Source organism: Coenobita brevimanus, chromosome 101 (genome assembly GCF_032717465.1).
Source record: "Coenobita brevimanus isolate Jiangsu-jjx chromosome 101, ASM3271746v2, whole genome shotgun sequence".
In the NCBI taxonomy this organism is placed as follows: domain Eukaryota; kingdom Metazoa; phylum Arthropoda; class Malacostraca; order Decapoda; family Coenobitidae; genus Coenobita; species Coenobita brevimanus.
Window position 1 is genome coordinate 38,314,199 of NC_137054.1, and position 17,637 is coordinate 38,331,835.

The 17,637-nt window shown below is 42.1% G+C and overlaps 1 protein-coding gene across 1 annotated transcript in view; it reads left to right on the plus strand.

Annotated features, from left to right (window-relative positions):
• The window catches only part of LOC145415010 (protein MON2 homolog), a 1,148,323-nt gene that overhangs the window by 308,305 nt on the left and 822,381 nt on the right, over positions 1-17,637 (plus strand). Inside the window, exon 7 of the mRNA XM_080284427.1 lies at positions 13,251-13,448. Within this exon, the coding sequence (XP_080140553.1) occupies positions 13,251-13,448 (198 nt within the window). The remainder of the gene's footprint in view (positions 1-13,250; positions 13,449-17,637) is intronic.

Genomic DNA, 17,637 nt, shown 5'->3' on the forward strand with positions numbered 1-17,637 from the left:
GCGCGAGCAGATTTTAGCCCAGTGTCCATGAGTTAACACTGTACATGATTGATTGTTGTCCGATCTGTTTTCCATGAATATATCCTGATTGTATAGTGAGGTAGACCTGTGTCTCAATATTTTGGAACAATAGTTGTACGGAACATAGAGAATGTTTTTTTAATATTTGTATTAGGACATTGCATATGGTTTGTGATTAGGAAAAAAAAAATAGTTATTAAAATCAGGTGATACAGAAGACACATAAGACAGCATGATCAAGAATTGCATGTGTAAATAACTAAATTATGACATTTTAACATAAATTGTAAGAACCTGATATATTACCTTTTATCCAAACATTATCTTATAACCACTGGAATGAGTGATAGAAGATGGTATCCATACTAAAGTGAGGTTTATCCTTCAGTCACAGCTACACCTTTGGTAAGACATTGTGAATCATCAACAGGTGTTCAGATGCTTCGTGTCTTAGTTATCTACTTTTGTTCTGTGATCCATCATTTCTGTCCAAGTATTTGATGATATTCATGGAACAGAGGGTGCAGTACTGTGCTCTATTTTTTTAATATTATTATTGCCTTTTTTTTGGCAAGCATTTGTACTGTCCTTAACATTATGAAGAATGTGATAACATAATTGGTTTGTTGCAAAGCCTCAGATGGCTTGTAACTTGCTTATGCTTGTGTTGCTTTTGATTATTAAGATGAGCCTCCATCCAGAAAGGACCCTGGCAGTCCCTGGGTTGATGAGATTGGGCTAGTTTTTAGGATCTTTGAGTGTACTTCAAACTGGCCAGGCTGAGGGGATGGGTGTGCTGTGTACTGCTGCTGCTGCTGCAATTTCTCAGTTAAGATTTTATTCATGTTAGTTCCTGGAGTTACTGTTCCCCGTCACAAGGGGACAGATCATATTTGACCCAACATTTTATTATACCATCATGAAAGCATGTTCTTTTTATAAGAAATGAAGTGAAAAACAAATGAATTGCATATAGCTGAGTTGCCAGAGGGGGAACTGCAGTGGTGTACAGTAGTGAGGTATAATGCAGTTCCCATTGTAGCATGAAGGTGCATCACTATTAGTTAGATACGCTGCACATTGCATTTGCAGAAAAGGTAAATGTAAATTTTAATGTTTTTGCTGTTACTGATCAACCCCAATCTGTTTAGCCAGGCAGACCCATCAACTGCAAAGAAACAACCACTGTAGCAGGGTCCTCCCGTGCTCTGAGCTGATGTTCCAATATGACTAACAGGAACCAAACCTCCACATACGGGGAAGAGTGTGGAGATTTGGTTTCTGAATGAACACTGCATTTACCTCTCACCACTCAGTTAAAAGGGGACACCATAGTAGGCTGCACTTGTGTCTATCTATCTTCCCATAGCCAGATGCTGTAATCCTGTAAAGGATGGCCATTTGTCTTTGAGTTAGCTGGTTTACATGGAGGGCCACTAACCGTCCAGCAACCCACATGTTGACACATAGGGAACATGTATGTGTTGGTTGTATAGTTGTCATTCAGATTTGAAAATGGTTTCCTGGCTTACAGTTAACCATTAACCCGTACAATTCCACTGTCAGCATGGTGCCGACAGTAGAAAACGTCTCGTTTAATCCCAGTGACATGATGATGCTGACAGCAAAATTTGAGCATTGTAGTGTGTCTCAAACTGCTTCAGTCTAGCTTATTTTTTGTTAAGGAGTAGCTTAATGTAGTGGCAACACTGTGTCCAATCAGTTGTAGTACTGAGTTTGGTTCTGCATGGCTGGATAACATCAGTTTGCCACTGTCCGTCATAGTGTCAGAATGTCGCAAAAATTACGCCATTTTTCCGCCTCATTAGGCTGGAGGAGGCTGTTGAAATTGTCATATGGACCCTTCTGTCCCTTCATTTAGCAATTCTTCAGAAAAGGAAGACCTGGATGACTTCTGGGGAGGAATATGAGCCAGTGGAGACGGATATTGAGTACGGGGAATCCCCTATTCTCCTCCTCGGTTCTCTCTCATCCCGCCCAGGTGGGTGGGCAAATGTCGCTCATGGCTTGGGAAACTGGGCTAAATACACGACGGACGGCTATCCTGCTCTTATTTCTCCTATATGGCGTACTTTTTTTTTGCATTTCCTTGATTTATATGTCCTTCTGGATTGTTTTATGCGATAAAAAAATTTTCCGTTTTTGGTCTAGGGTTGGGTGGGTATAAAATTGCAAAAATGCCTGGGATGGTACAAGTTAAACTTGCCACTCAGTGTAAAGCCACACAAAAAGAAAATAAGAGTTATTAAAAGTGACAGGAAAGATGGAAGAAATCGGAAGAGAGGAGGACAGACACAGAAAAAGAATGATAAATGTGAAGGAAGAAGTAGGCAGCACCAATCAAGTGAGTGGATGATGGTCATCACTGCCCACCCCTCTAAATTGGTTAGATTACTGCCCAGCATTGTAAATGGTTTCCTGGGTTACAGGAAACTATTTGGCTTTTCACTTAGTGTAGAGCTGCATGAAGTGGAAAAAGAGCAATAAAAAGTAACAGGAAGGAAAGGGAGAAACAGGAAGAGGGGAGGGCAGACATAGAGATATAATGAGAAAGGAGAAGAAAGAAGTAGGCAGTATGTCATCAAGTGAGTGGATGATGGTTGACTCCTACCACCTGCATATTTTACTGTCAGTATTAGAAGTACTTTGAATGTTATCTTTTTCCTCTTCCTCACTCTATTTTGTGTTTTTACCTTAATTTTTTTATGGTGAATATTTACAGTTCTTATTTTACCCCCAAGATATCTGGAAAAGTTTATTGTAGGCCCATGAGAATACTGCTACAGTAGTTAACTTAATATAACCAAGTTAACTAAACCAAACCTATGTTGAAATATGGCAAATTGAATTACTTTTGTTGTTGTTGAGTTACCCTGGTGTGTCTGATCAAGTGGACCCATCAATCGCAGGCAAGCAACCGCTTCAGCTGGGCTATCCCGTGCAGTGAACTGACGTTCCCTGGTGATGGACAGTGCCTCACCACAATGAGGTGCAGGGAAGAGTGTGGAGGTTTGGTTCCTGGATGGACGCCTCATTTGCATCTCTCCACCCAGTTAACAAGGGCATCACAATAGGCTTCACATCACCCCATTATTTTTTTATATGGTTTCTCTAACTGTCAACACCAAACTACATGCACATTACACACTGCACTTCCTTGGGGGGGGGGGGGGAGTAATAACCAAGCCTCAGAGTCCTGGGGGGGGGGACCATAATTGCCCCCACCATCTGCCTCTCTCTCAGTGATGACTCAGCGAGTTGCCTGGAACCGCTGTCTGACTCACTTCTTCATTTCTACAACATTTGCGGCCTTTCTTCTAACTTTGTCTCTGTTGAGCACCTCCTCTCCTCCTCTAAACCTCACCCTTTCTTCTGAACTGAGAATCAGCTGTCTGAAGCAACTGATGGCAAACCTTTCTCTGTATCCTCCTACTTTCTCTATACTTATTTCAAAGCCAAAGGTGGCTGTTGTGTACCTGTACACAACGACTTATCTTGGTCTCGTGTTCCTGAACTTGATTCTTCTGAATGTTCTACTCTCTGGCGTTGGCTTTCCTGTCATTCACTGACTAAATATATCTGTGCTGTTTACTTATCCCCTAATTCCACTATGAAAAATTCTTCACAATCTTACCTGTACAATGGAAAACATCCTGTCCATTTCTCCTTTCTCTGAAATCTCCATTCTAGGAGATTTCAGTGCCCACCACCATCTTTGGCTTTCCTCTCCTTTCACTGATCCACCTGGTGAACAAGCCTACATCTTTTCTAACCTTAATGATCTACTGCAGCTTGTACAGCACCCTACCTGTATCCCTGACCTCCGTGGAGAGAGTTCCAGCATACTTGACCTCTTCCTTACAACTAATCCTTGTGCATATGCTGTTAATCTTTCCTCTCCGTTGGGCTCCTCCGATCACAACCTTATTACCATAACCTGTTTATCGCTCCAGTACGGCCTGTGGACCCTCCAAAGAAACATCGGTTGTGGCACTTCGGAGCTGCTGATTGGGAGGACCTCAGGCAGTACTTCTTTGATTTTCCCAGGAATGGTTATTGTTTCCATGAGCAGGAGCCATCTGAGTGTCCCTTGTGCATTATGGAGGTTATTCTCTCAGGCATGGAAGCATACATTTCTTTGTGATATACTTTCGTTTCATTTCGTTTCGTTTGGTCACCTAATGGTGGCTCTCCATGCTGCACGATCTGTTGCAGCCTCGCTGTTCAGTCCCTTACCCCTGAGGTCACACTTAATGACCTCGTCCCATGTCTTTCTCGGTCTACCCCTCATATCCCCACCACCAGTATTAACACTTCTCACTTTCCTCACCCAATTATCATCCCCCATCCTCTCCACAAGCCCAAACCACTGCAATCTACCTCTTCTCATCACAACAATACACTCCAGTCCCATCCTACCTCTCAACTCTTTCATCATAAACCCAGTCCCCCCAGACCTTGCATGCAGGGACGCACTACACATCCACCTAATCATTGTCATTTCTGTACGTCTGAGCCGGCGAATATCCTCCTCCTTTACTGCCCAGGTCTCACTACCATACAGCATTACAATACTAACATATGCTGCATACAAAGACCCCTTAGCACGTAGGGAGAGCCCTCTTAATGTCAGGAGAGGCAACGGCTCCCTGAACTTCTTCCAACCACTTCTCACCTTAGCCACAGAGCTAGCTCCAGCCCCACCTCCAGCACACAACATGTCTCCCAAATAACAAAACTCTTCCACACACTCAAGAGATTCACCAGCAAGTTCAATCCTTTCACACCTGACAATCTCCACCTGCTCTCCCCGACATGGTGCACACATAAAATCAGCATTATCTCACAGTCTACCTGTGATACAACTACATCTCTTGTGCACCCAGTTATCACAAACACCGCACAAGATGGAGTTACTTCCCATGCCCTTGTGGCAAACTGCACATGGCCACTCTCTTTCGTCTTTGACAATACCGCCACCAACCCAAGATATCACTTTTTTTTATCTGCATTTACCCCGAAGCCCTTGTGCCCCATATCATCTCTCCACTTCCTAAATCTTTCCTCCGTCTCCCTTTCGTTCTCTGCAGTCGACACCAAATCATCAGCATGCAACATCTCCCATGAGAGTCCATTTCTGAAGTCACTTGAGAGGGCTTCAAGTACCATGACCAACAACATGGGACTCAAAACTGACTCCCTGATGCACACTAACGTTCAGGGAAAACTGATCACTCAAATCTCCATTCACTCTCACCTGGGTGTGAGCACCCACATACATGGCCATAACCACCCTAACCAGCCACTGCTCCAAGCCAAGCTTTCTCATTGCCCACTTCACCAACTCTCTAGGGACTCTGTCAAAGGCCTTTTCCAAATCAACAAAAACAAAATACAGATCCCTTTTCTTCCCAATATATTTTTCCTGAAGATGTCGAACAATGAATAAGGCATCAGTGGTCCCCCTACCTGGCATAAACCCAAACTGCATCTCATCAATATTCACTCTTTCTCTAATCATACCTTCTAAAACTCTCTCCATTACCTTCATTATCTGATCTAAAAGCTTTATACCTATAATTTCCTCTTTCCAGAGCATCACCCTTCCCTTTATACACATTTACAATTACACTCATCAGCCGATCATCTGGGACAACACACTCATAAATAATCATATTTATCAGGTCAGTGACTAACCTCACCCCTATATCTCTTGAGGCCATCAACATTTCAGCAGTCAACCCAGACACACCTGCTGCCTTCCCCACCTTCATCCTGCCTTTTGCCTCACTCACTGTAGCAGCATCAATCAAAGGCCAGGGGCCAGACACTGGATCTGCTGGCTGCAAACCTTCCCTGTCCCAGTCAAACTCCTGACTCAGCAACTGGCTATAATGCTTTCTCCATGCATCTTTAATATCCTCACTGTTCACCACTACCCTTCCTTCGTCATTCTTCACACACTGCTCACCTATAATATCCTGATTATCCTTCTATATCTGATTTGCTACCTTAAATATCATATTTTTCCTTTCCCCATGATTTAGGTTATCAATTAAAAGTCTCAGTGACTAAGAGTTCGCCCTGTGTACCTCTCTTCTAGCCCTACGCTTGGCAGCCAAGTTTTCCTCCATGCTACCACCCTTCTTCCATTCTCAGAAAAGCCTTCTTTTCTCCTTAACTGCAGCTTCTACACCCTCATCCCACCACCAAGTTACTTTATGTCTTGGTGGGCCTCTTGTCCAACCGCTTATTACATCAGTAACTCTCAAGAGATTAATGCAAATAAGCCTTGGTTTAATCATGCTTGCTCTAATGCTGTCCACAACAAGGAGAAGGCCTATAAAAGATACCAGAGCCAACCCACTCGTGAATCACATCTTTTTTATGTTTCTGCCTGGAATTTTGCAAAGTCTGTGCTTCGCTCTGCTAAAAATAATTTTATCTGTACTAAATGCTCCCAACTCTCCAACTTAAATTCTTTCTGCTCCTTCTTGCACCTTACCAGAAACCTTTCTAACATTTTCACCTCATCATCTTTCCCTCCCTTTTTCTACTCTGATGGCTCTGTAACTATATCTTGTACAGATAAAGCAGATCCCTTCTCTCAGACTTTCTCCTCCATTTCCACCATAGACGATTCCGATGCTTTTCCTCCATCACTTCCCCCCTCTGACTTCCTTATGGCTGACATTAAAATTTCTTCAACGATGTATTGTCTGCCATCACTTGCCTAAATACTAACAAGGCATATGGGCCTGATGGGGCCCCTCCTGTTGTCCTCAAGACCTGTGCTTCTGTGTTTACACCTTGCCTGGGTAAGCTCTTTCACCTTTGTCTATCAACTTGTACTTTTCCTTCTTGCTGGAAGTTTGCTCTGATTCAGCCAGTCCTAAAGAAGGGTGACCATTCCCAACCCTCTAACTACAGTGCACCCTCACACAATGCGAGTTTATGGACAGCAGAAACCCCAGCATTCTACGATTTTGCATTGTGTGAACCAGAGAACCTATGGAAAAATGGTACAGTGAAACCTCGATATAACGGACTTCGGTGGACTGGAATTTGCTTTTATCAGACTCAAGGAAGTATTGGACTAAATTCCTATATATTGGAAAAAGTCCAGTAAAGCCAGAAGCAGTCCAGACTGCCTGACCACTTCAAGTATGTTCAGCACAATGAGGTAAATGAAAGACATGTCTGTCAGTGTACAGTACAGTACAGGAAGGAGTAGTTGCAAGGAGAGTGGAAAGGTTACAAGAGGATGAGAAAAAGGCAGCGTATAAGAGAGAAGTGGAGGAACGATTGGGCAAATATGAATTGGAGCAGATGGGAGACGTGGAAGGTGTGTGTGTAAGATATTTACAGAAGAAATATGTGCAGCATGTGATGTGGTGTGTGGAAGGAAGAGAAGGCGGAGGGGGGGTACAAGGAACAGCGTGGTGGACTGAAGAGGTGAAACAGGCTGTGGCACAAAAGAAGAAAGCATACAATGAATGGGTGAGAAATAGGGGCGTGGAAGAAGTTGAGAGGCGGAAGAGAGAGTTATATGTGGAAAGGAAAAGTGAGGTGAAAAGATTAGTAAGAGAGAGTAAGAAGAGAGTGGATGAGGAATTTGGAAGGAATTTGAGTGTAAAGTGGAGGGACTGTAAGAAAATGTTCTGGAGAGAAGTGAAAAGAGTAAGACAGGGTGGAAGTGAAGTTAGCAGGGGAGTGAAAGTTAAAAATGGTAGATTACTAGTGGAGAAGGGAGAAAAAGTGAGCAGATGGAGAGAACACTTTAAGGAATTGTTGAACGTAGAGGATGGAAGTAATGCAAGTATAAGTGGCTGGGGAATGGCTGGGAGAAGGAGGGAGGTGAGAAGACAGGAAGAAATCAGTAGGATAGAAGCTGTGGAAGCAATGAAGAAAGTTAAATCGGGGAAAGCCCCAGGAATTGATGGAGTGTGTGGTGAAATGCTGAAGCATGGGGAAGATAGTAGTAGAATGGATGTGGAAGATGTGCAGATTGGCCTGGGAGGAAGGTAGAGTCCCGGAGGATTGGTAGTCAGGGTTACTTATTCCCTTGTACACCGGTAACGGGGAAACATACGTGTGTGGTAATCATATGGGCATTGGTCTTCTTAGTATAATAGGAAAAGTGTATGGTAGGATACTTTATAGACAGAGTTAGAGAAAGAACAGAGAAATTAGTTGGAGAAGAACAGGGAGGCTTTAGGAAGGGAAGAGGTTGTGTAGATCAGATATTCATTCTTAGATCTTTAGTGGAAAAGTTTCTAGAGAAGGGAAAGAAGTTGTATGCGGCTTTCATGGATTTGGAGAAAGCATATGACAGGGTGGATAGACAAGGATTGTGGAAAGTGTTAAGAATATATGGAGTAGATGGGAAGTTGTTGAATGCTGTAAAGAGTATGTACGATGGTGCGAAGGCTGCAGTGCGTGTGGATGGTGAACTAAGTGAATTTTTCTCTTTGAAAGTTGGTTTGAAACAAGGATGTGTCATGTCTCCATGGTTGTTCAATCTGTACATGGATGGGGTAATAAAAGAGGTACAAGGTAGGGTAGTGGATGTTGGAGTGGCCCTGGTGAGAGAGGATAGTGTTTGGAAACTCCCTGTACTGTTGTTTGCAGATGATACTGTGTTGTTGAGTGAAGACGAAGAGGAGCTGCAAGGCTTGGTGGATGAGTTTGAGAGAGTGTGTAAGAAACGGAACCTAAAGGTGAATGTAGGGAAGAGTAAAGTGATGGTCTTTGAGAGAGGTGAAGTTAGTGAATGTACAGCGAGGTTAGATGGTGAGGAATTGGAAAATGTGAGTACGTTTAAGTATTTGGGTAGTGTGATGAGTAAGGATGGAGGTTTGGAGGGTGAAGTGCTTGAAAGGGTACAGCAGGGAAGAAAGGTTGCTGGTTCCTTGAAAGCAGTGATAAGAAACAGGGAAGTGAGCATGGAAGTGAAAAAGTTACTACATGACAGTATTGTGATACCAACTCTAACGTACGGAAGTGAAGCTTGGACATTGTTGGAAGGACACAAGTCAAGAGTGAGAGCAGTGGAAATGAGTTATTTAGGAGGAGCCTGTGGAGTCACGTGGAGAGACAGGCTGACGAATGAGGATATAAAGGAGCGTTGTGGTGTGGATGTGGATGTGATAGGAAGCGTTATGAGGAACACACTGAGGTGGTTTGGCCATGTGGAGAGGATGGAGGGCGAAAGACTGACGAAGAGAGTGTATGTGAGTGAGGTGGAGGGGGGAAGAGGGAGGGGGAGGCCGAGGATGAGATGGAGGGATGGGGTGGAGAGGTATATGAGAGAGGGGGGTGTGAGTTGGGAGCAGGGCAGTGAAATGGCGGGGGGACAGGGCGACTTGGAGGCGATTTGTTTGTGGCCACCCCAAACGGGATTGAGGCGTCTGGCAATAGATAGATAGATAGATAGATTAATGTAGTAAAGTTATAACACAGTACAGTACCTCAATGGTAGTCAAAACAGTTTATAAACCGTTCATGTGATCCGGACTAATGTTTGATTTATCGGAAAAAGTCCGCTTCAGCAAGGGGAAATCCAGATGTTGCCTTTATCGGAATTTCGCATTTTTCGGAACGGTTTGGGCCCTAATTAGTCCATTATATTGAGGTCTTACTTTATATGGTGGACAGCCCACCCACGGCTTGGTTTTCGGGTCCCCTTCCAGCCTACTCTACCCTGCTAATACTTTGTCTATTAGTACTTCTAGTTGGATCAACAAATAAAACAACAAATTGAACACCATGTACCATTATTTAAGAGACTTCCGGGCTTGTTAAGAAGGGAGGGGGGAAGTGTATCCGAGGCTAAGGGCATCTACTCTTGTCCCGCGAGGCGGGGTGCCCCGTTGTCACTCTCATTGTCACTGCTGAGGTCTCCTGGAGGTGCCATAAAGCCTTCTAAGTCGACAGCTGAGATCAAGATGAACAGGTGGGTACTGCTATGATGCTAAAATGGACCACAGGATGCGAGGTACATGTGTTGTCACGGCTATATGGAGTAGAAGTGTCTGTTTACCCTGGGAAGTCGGTAGATGGCATGCAGGTAGCTGGCCAGCTGACCTCCATTTTGAATCTGGCTCATTGCCAGCCACCTGCCTTCTTGTGACTAACTCGCATTGTCCAGCCCGACACTCATAGTAATGGTGGGAAATCCATTTTTGCCTTGGAATCATACAGCCAATTCGCATGTTGGGAAGTTCGCTTTGCAGATTTTGCATTCAATAAAAATTACCATTTTCTGGGTTGACCTCGCATTGTAGGTGATTCACACCGTGTGAGTTTGCATTGTGTGAGGGTGCATTGTATCGCCCAATTGGCTTAACATCTTATTTCTAATAAGTTTTCAAGTCTTTTCTTAACAGAAAAATTTTAAAGCATCTTTCCTATCACAACATTCTTTCTGCTTGTCAATGAGTTCCCTCAGGGACGCTTCACTGGCGATCTTCTCACCTACCTTTCAGACTCCTGGTCATCCTTCTTTCAGGACTTTGGTGAAACCTTTGCCATTGCACTTGACATCTCAAAGGCTTTTGGTCGAGTCTGGCATAAATCTTTAATTTCCAGACTACATTCTTGTGGTTTCTATCCTTCTATCTGCACCTTTATCTATAGCTTGCTTTGTTGTCATTCTATAGCTGCTGTTGTAGATTGCCACCATTCTTCTCCTAGATCTCTCAACAGTGGTGTTCCTCAGGGCTCTGTGCTATCACCAACTCTCTTCTTTTTATTCATCAATTATCTTCTAAGCAGTACATCTGACTCTATCCACTCATACACTGATGATTCCACCCTTCACCTTTCCATTTCCATTCAGTTCCCACAATGTCTGTCTCAGCAATTGCTTCAACAAACAAGGGATGAGGCTATGGTACACCTAATGTCTGACTTGGCTCGTATCTCTGACTGGTATGCAACAAAGACTCAGTTCTTACACCTTTCAACCTAGAAAAATCTTTCACAGGAGTACCCACAAATCTATAATAATAAAGGCGACTGTTTGTATGTTTGTTACCTATAAATTCGGCTCCCTTAGGGTCTATCACCACATATGATATATATTCTGAATCAGCATGATCCAGGGAGTGTTTTGGTATATAATTTATTAGGATTAATTGTATGTTACATAACTACATTAGGTATATTGGCCGAAGGCTCAATCAGCCCTCTGCAGGAGCTAGTCGATAAAGTCCACCCTTTGGGCGGACTTTTTTGTCTAGTGATTAATAATATCCAGCTCAATCTTGCATCATCCTTCAATATACTTGGGGTTTCATTCGCTTGAGATTTATCTTGGAAAGATCATATTACATCTCATATAAATCTGCTTCCAAGAGACTGGGTGTGCTAAGCTGACTCCATACCTTCTTTACCCCTCCACGGTTGTTGACTTTATGTACGGGCTTTATTCGCCCCTGCATAGAGTACCCCTCCACCTCTACGATGGGTTAGTACCAACTATCTAGCAACAAACTCCAACTCTCTGATGCAAAAGGTAACCATTACTCCCAGTCCTTCATTTATGCAACAGGTCAACCCTGGAACTGTCTCCCTCCGTCTGTATATCCAACTTCGTATGATCTCCAGTCTTTCAAACACAGTGTGTCCAGGCATCTCAAAATGAACGGATCTTGAATTTTTCTCTGTTGATTGTTTTTGTTTTTTTATTGGATGGAACAGTTTGCTGACTCATGGCCTTTGTTTCCTTCTTTCTTGCATTTAAAAAAATAAAAAAGAAGAAAAAAACAGTGTTGTAATTGTTTCCTGGGTGCAGGAAAGCTGTAGGTCGTATTGCTAAGCGTAGAGCCACCTGAAGTTGAAAAAAGAGTAATTAAAGTAACAGGAAAGATGGGAGGAGAAACAGAAATAGAGGAGGACAGACAGAAAAAGAATGATACTGTAATGGTAAAGGAAGAAGTAGGCAGCACTAATCAAGTGAGTCGGTGATGGTTTTCACCACCAACCACCAGTTAGATTACTGCAAAGTAATATCATGATTAGGTCTAAATTAAGTTTGGTTGGGCTGATGTTGGTTGTGTTTCAAGTCTGGGAAGGTATGGGGTAGATCAAAGTACTGTGGTTCATTTGATAAAAAGGGGACTTTGAGAGGAAACAGTGTATACCTTGAAGTTCAATACTAAAGTACTAATTTCCATACTAAAATACATGTATTGCACACTTTATAGACATTATTACAGTGTAAAACTTCCGTTAGCCCCTAAAGTCCTATGATCATCTGTCAGTGTATGATATGTAGAGGCCTATCATCATTTATTGTACACAAGCTACCAAAAGCTGGGAAGAGGTATCCCTGTCTATTTGATGATGTACATGGAGCCTAGCCAATGGAAAGTACAATATTTGGTGGTGTCTGGCCTGATTGTTCTCCCTAGATGCAGTGGGGGAGGGTCCACCCCCCCAGCCATTTCTCCCCCTCCCTCTGCTCCATTGGGCCCTGTCCTCAGTGTCTCCTCCTACCCAAATCACCCCCATACCCCTTCTAGACTGTATTGGCTGTGTGTGGCAGGCATATTCCCTCCCTTTCTTCCCCTCCTGATGCCTCTCCACATTCTCTCCTCTATCTTATTCCCCCCTATTTCTCTATGATGTCCCATTCTCACTTAGTGTGAGGAGTGGCTTTTTTTGTTTTCGACAGTTGACAGTGCAGTAAACATTAGAAGAATAAGAGTGAAATATACATTTTATGGTGTGTAAAATCAAGCTCTTCTAATGTATGAGGCCTGAATTTACTTTGGTGCATTTTTTTCTCTCTCTCCATACACGAAGGGTAACAATTTTTCATTTTTGATGTTCTTTGATGATTGATAGTGTGGTAACCATTGGATATATGAGAGTGAAATATACATTTTCTGGTGTGTAAAATCAAGGTCTTGAAATCTATAAGACCAAAGTTTACCATGGTGATAGCTGAAAAGTCAGACCCTAAATGCGGTTCTTGGGCCAGACGGGTTAAGTTATCCCTCACATGACGTAAATAGCTTTTCTCATGGTGTAGAAATTCATGTACTGTACATGTGTATTGAATATCTTTTCCCCTTGTTTGTGGTGCCTCACTCACAGCTTTACTTTTTTTTTTTTTTTTTTTTTTTTTTTTTTTTTTAAATACTGCATTGGTAATGATTCTGTCCTCAGTTAATTTACCCTTACTGTTGTTTACCACACAGCATCAGGAGTTTAACTTCCTACTGCGGGACCGTGTATGTGCACTGGTGATCAAGCTCTTCTCACCTAACATCAAATACCGGGCTTCGGTACCTGCCAGTGTTCAGCAAGCCACACCCCTTGACAAGCCATATTTCCCTATTGCCATGAGACTTCTCAGACTTGTCTCCGTTCTAATACAGAAGTACTACCCACTCCTGGTATGTATTGTAAGATTAATATGATATATTAATGTTATGTAGAAAAACCCATAGTGTATAGAAGGGACCTGTTTTATTCGACATTTCGCCAAGCTGGCTTCTTCAGGAATGAAGCCTGCTCAGTGAAATGTTGAATAAATTGGTCCTTTCTCTGCACCTGGTGTTTTTCTGCATACTGTCACAACCAATGCTGAGTATACTATCATTGTTAATATTATAATCAGTTTTTGTCTTTTTAAAGGAGTTGGTACTGATAGGCATCACTGTCACAGAAAGAGTGTAGATTATTCCTTATGCACGAAATCTTGTTGTCTAAAGACACTAAGCCATTCTAAGAGTGTAGTGAATTAATTCTGAAGTATATTTGCTTGCTTATCATGTTAAGAAAGCAGTGTTAGCTACCACACATACAATCATGGTTGGATAAAGGTACTGTAAATCTATGACTTTTAATTGCTTAATCCCTTAACCACGGGGCGTCACTTTTGTGACGCATGGAAGCAAGGGATCATACCGTGGGGCGTCACTTTTGTGATTCTGTGTTATTTTGAATTTGCCCTGGCTTTCAAGTGGTGGCTTGTATCTTGTATCATCTATCAGTACTGCCAGTGTCCAACACTAGTCAGCACTCCTAATCTCATCTGTACTCCCATCCATTGTTGACAATTTAGCCATTTCTCCCTGTTCTTGACTCCCCTCCCTACCTCCCCTCCATTACCCTCTCCTCTCGCCTGCCTGGGCGTGCTATGCTAAGTAAATCTTCCCTGGAGTTTTCCACTGATTTCATCAATTGAAATAAGCCCTATGCCCTGTTCTTATACCAAATAATATATACAAAAAAGAAATAAGGTAAGTGAGAGTGCCATACACCTGGAATTGGCTAATTATCACCTGACAACACCTCACGTGCACTCGTTCGTTAATTTTCACTGTTTATTTCCCCTTGAAATATGCCGTATAATCTATTCTCATAATAAAAATATATATATAAGAAAGGAAGGGAGAAGCCTAAGTGATATTTATATTCACCTGAAACTACCTAATTATTGCAGGCCACCACACTGTATTCTACGCTAAGTAAATCTTCCCTGGAATTTTCCACTGATTTCATTCATTGAAATAAGCCCTATGCCCTATTCTTATACCAAATAATATATACAAAAAAGAAGTAAGGTAAGTGATAGTGCCATACACCTGGAATTGGCTAATTATTACCTGACAACACCTCACGTGCACTCGTTCGCTAATTTTCTCTGTTTATTTCCCCTTGAAATATGCCGTATAATCTATTCTTGTAATAAAAACATATATAAAGAGGGAAGAGAGAAGCCTAAGTGATATTTACATTCACCTGGAACTGCCTAATTTATAATGTATTGTCTAGATTTCCTGCCAATCATTTCATAGCTATATGTTAGCAGTTCTCACGAGGCTGACATTGGCAGTAATGCACTCTCCCTACGTAGGCCACCCTGGCCCACCAGTATCAGTTTACTGTCGTCTTTCAAGGTGAAAGTACGTCGGATTCACGCCTGCTAAATTCCACCGCTTTTTAGCCCCATGCAAAGGGCCCTGTGACCTCTACCCCCTACTAAACCTCGTGTGGAAAGAGGTAAAGGACTGACAAATGATAGAGAGTGACTACAATCTTTCTGGTGAGTAAAATAGTGCAAGTGGAATTGTAAATAATATGTAAATAATGTGTAAACAGCAAGTGAAAGCAGTGACTGTAAATATAAGTGAACAGTGGAAAATAGTTTTATAAGTTACTGCAAGTGACAGTGCCTAACACAGTGTAAATAAAATAGAAATGTAAATAATGTAAATAAAATAGAGAATGTAAATAGAAATGTAAATGATTAGTATTATAAGAATACAAGTATATTTACTAGGAGTAATGAAAGTGAAAGTTTCACTCTAGCATGTATGAATACTATGAGTTATGAGAGTGAAGGTGAAAGTGACATTCACTCACAACGCTAGTATACAGGATGAGAAAGTGAATGCTACATATTTTACTGAAAGAGAAATTGAATGCCTACAGTGACAATAAACTACTATTACTGAAGGAAACTTATGGATAAAGACTGTAGGTATATATAAGTGTTATATAGTAATAGAAATATAAACTGTGAGTGTTTTTATGAATAATAAATGACAAAACACCAGCGGCAAACGATGTCAAATGGGAAGGTCGTACGCCCTCGTAATTTTCATTGCTTTCAGTGTTTTTTTTTTTTTTTTTTTGAGTATGGATTCCAAACTATTTGAGAATCATAGAATAGTGTTTCTAGTGATAATATCAGGCTGTGGTAATCATATTACGGGTTGTCGGGAAGTATAAAGTGGAGACTTCGTTACCCAACTTCAGAGGTCTCCACAAGTCCTACGGTACTCGACGAAGGGTCAACAAACACCCCAGGAGAAAGCTGAAGGTATGTGCCATAGGCATATGTGATTTTAATATTCTAGGACTAATAACTGATTTCTGGCAAATATTTTTAGAGAGTCTGTCGAAGCGCGAATGTGCCCGTGGGAGCCGCAAGTCAAAGCAAAACAAGCCCGCGGTTAAGGGGTTAAAAAATTGCATCTCAATCTGTCTGCCTCCATCCCGCTGACACCATGCCCCTGTCTAGGAACTCTTTCACATTGGCTGGCAATTACAAAACAGTCTTCAGGCAGCTCTGTCTTCACACATCTCACATGCTGTCACTACCTTTCATTCCCCATTCCCAGCTCACATGTGTAATTCAGTTCTCTTCTCCCACTTAGTAAAAAATGTTCCTCTTGCCACATCACCATTTACTTCACTTCTGGACATTTTCATTATCATTGTATTTTTCAGCAGTCAATCCACATGTTCATACCATGTGTTTCACTGCATGGCCTTGGCTCTTTTGCCTATACCAGATCTTTCATTCATTCCACTGTCCTTTATTCTGTTATCCACTCACTCGATGTAGTGCTGCATTTGGGTGCCTGCCCATTCCTCTCCTCCTTCCTTCTTTCTGTCCTTCCTTATCTGTCTTTCCTTCTTTCATTCTTTTCCCTTCCTTCTTTATGTGGGTGTCTGTACTGTACACTGAGTGACAAGCCAAATGGTGTCCTGTGCACCAGGAAACCATTTACAATGCTGGGTGGGAGCCACATAACCAAATTATGGTGCTTTGTGGTTTAATGGGCAATTAAGGCACTCCAGTCGGATTGAGCTGGTGCAGGTTTATATCCAAGGGGTGGTTGGGGTTTATTGCTCACATAATGCCACTCAGATGAGTGAGGCTGTTCAGTCTCATCTTACATGTCAGGACCAACTTGCCTAGCCCTGGGCTCGTATGCTTCTCATGGGGCAATACTGAATTAGATGGGGAATGAATGAATGAACATTATTATTGTACTGTCCCTATTACTGCTCTGAAGTTGATTTCAGCTGCTCCATACTTAGTGTTTGCCTTTCATATCTATGTAAGAGCTGGTTGAAGTACAGCACATTGTCCATGCCTGCTGTAAACCACTGTTCACTTGTCCAATTTTGCTTCCTTCTTGAAGTGTTCTCTCTTTGTTCATCATCCATATTAACTTGCACATTTCTCTTCCAGGGTATATAGCATTACTGTTTAAATTCTTAACTTCCTTCAGGTTTTCATTCCTCATTCTGATACAGTAGTACAGACCATTAATTATTTTGTACCCTGTACCGTGACTTGAAATCAGTAGCATTAAACTCTTTTATACAAACACTACAACTTTATTTGTACCATCATTTAACTTCCTCTCCTTTGTCCTATGCATATAATTTACATATCATTTTCTGAAGGTATGCCTCACTCTCTGCCAGTAGAATGTATCATTAGATTTTTGATAAGCTGAAAGTCCTCATGTACTGTATCCCAGTTCACTCCATAGCAGCAGGACCTAACCAGATCACAAATATCCACTTAGAATATCTTGGCCTCATAGCCATAAATACTGTCTCTTATATTTTAAACTTTTCCTGGACTCACATCCAAATCCCTTGCATCTGAAAGAAAGCAGTCATCATCACTAGATGCAGTTGAGGGAAATCACCTAATAGTCCATCTTCATATAGATTTTGCCCTGAGCTATCATTGCGAGTAGACATGACCTGGGTGTTCCTGCCTCATTTTCAGCTCTGATGATTTAGAGAGAGGTGCCACAGACATGCCCCCCC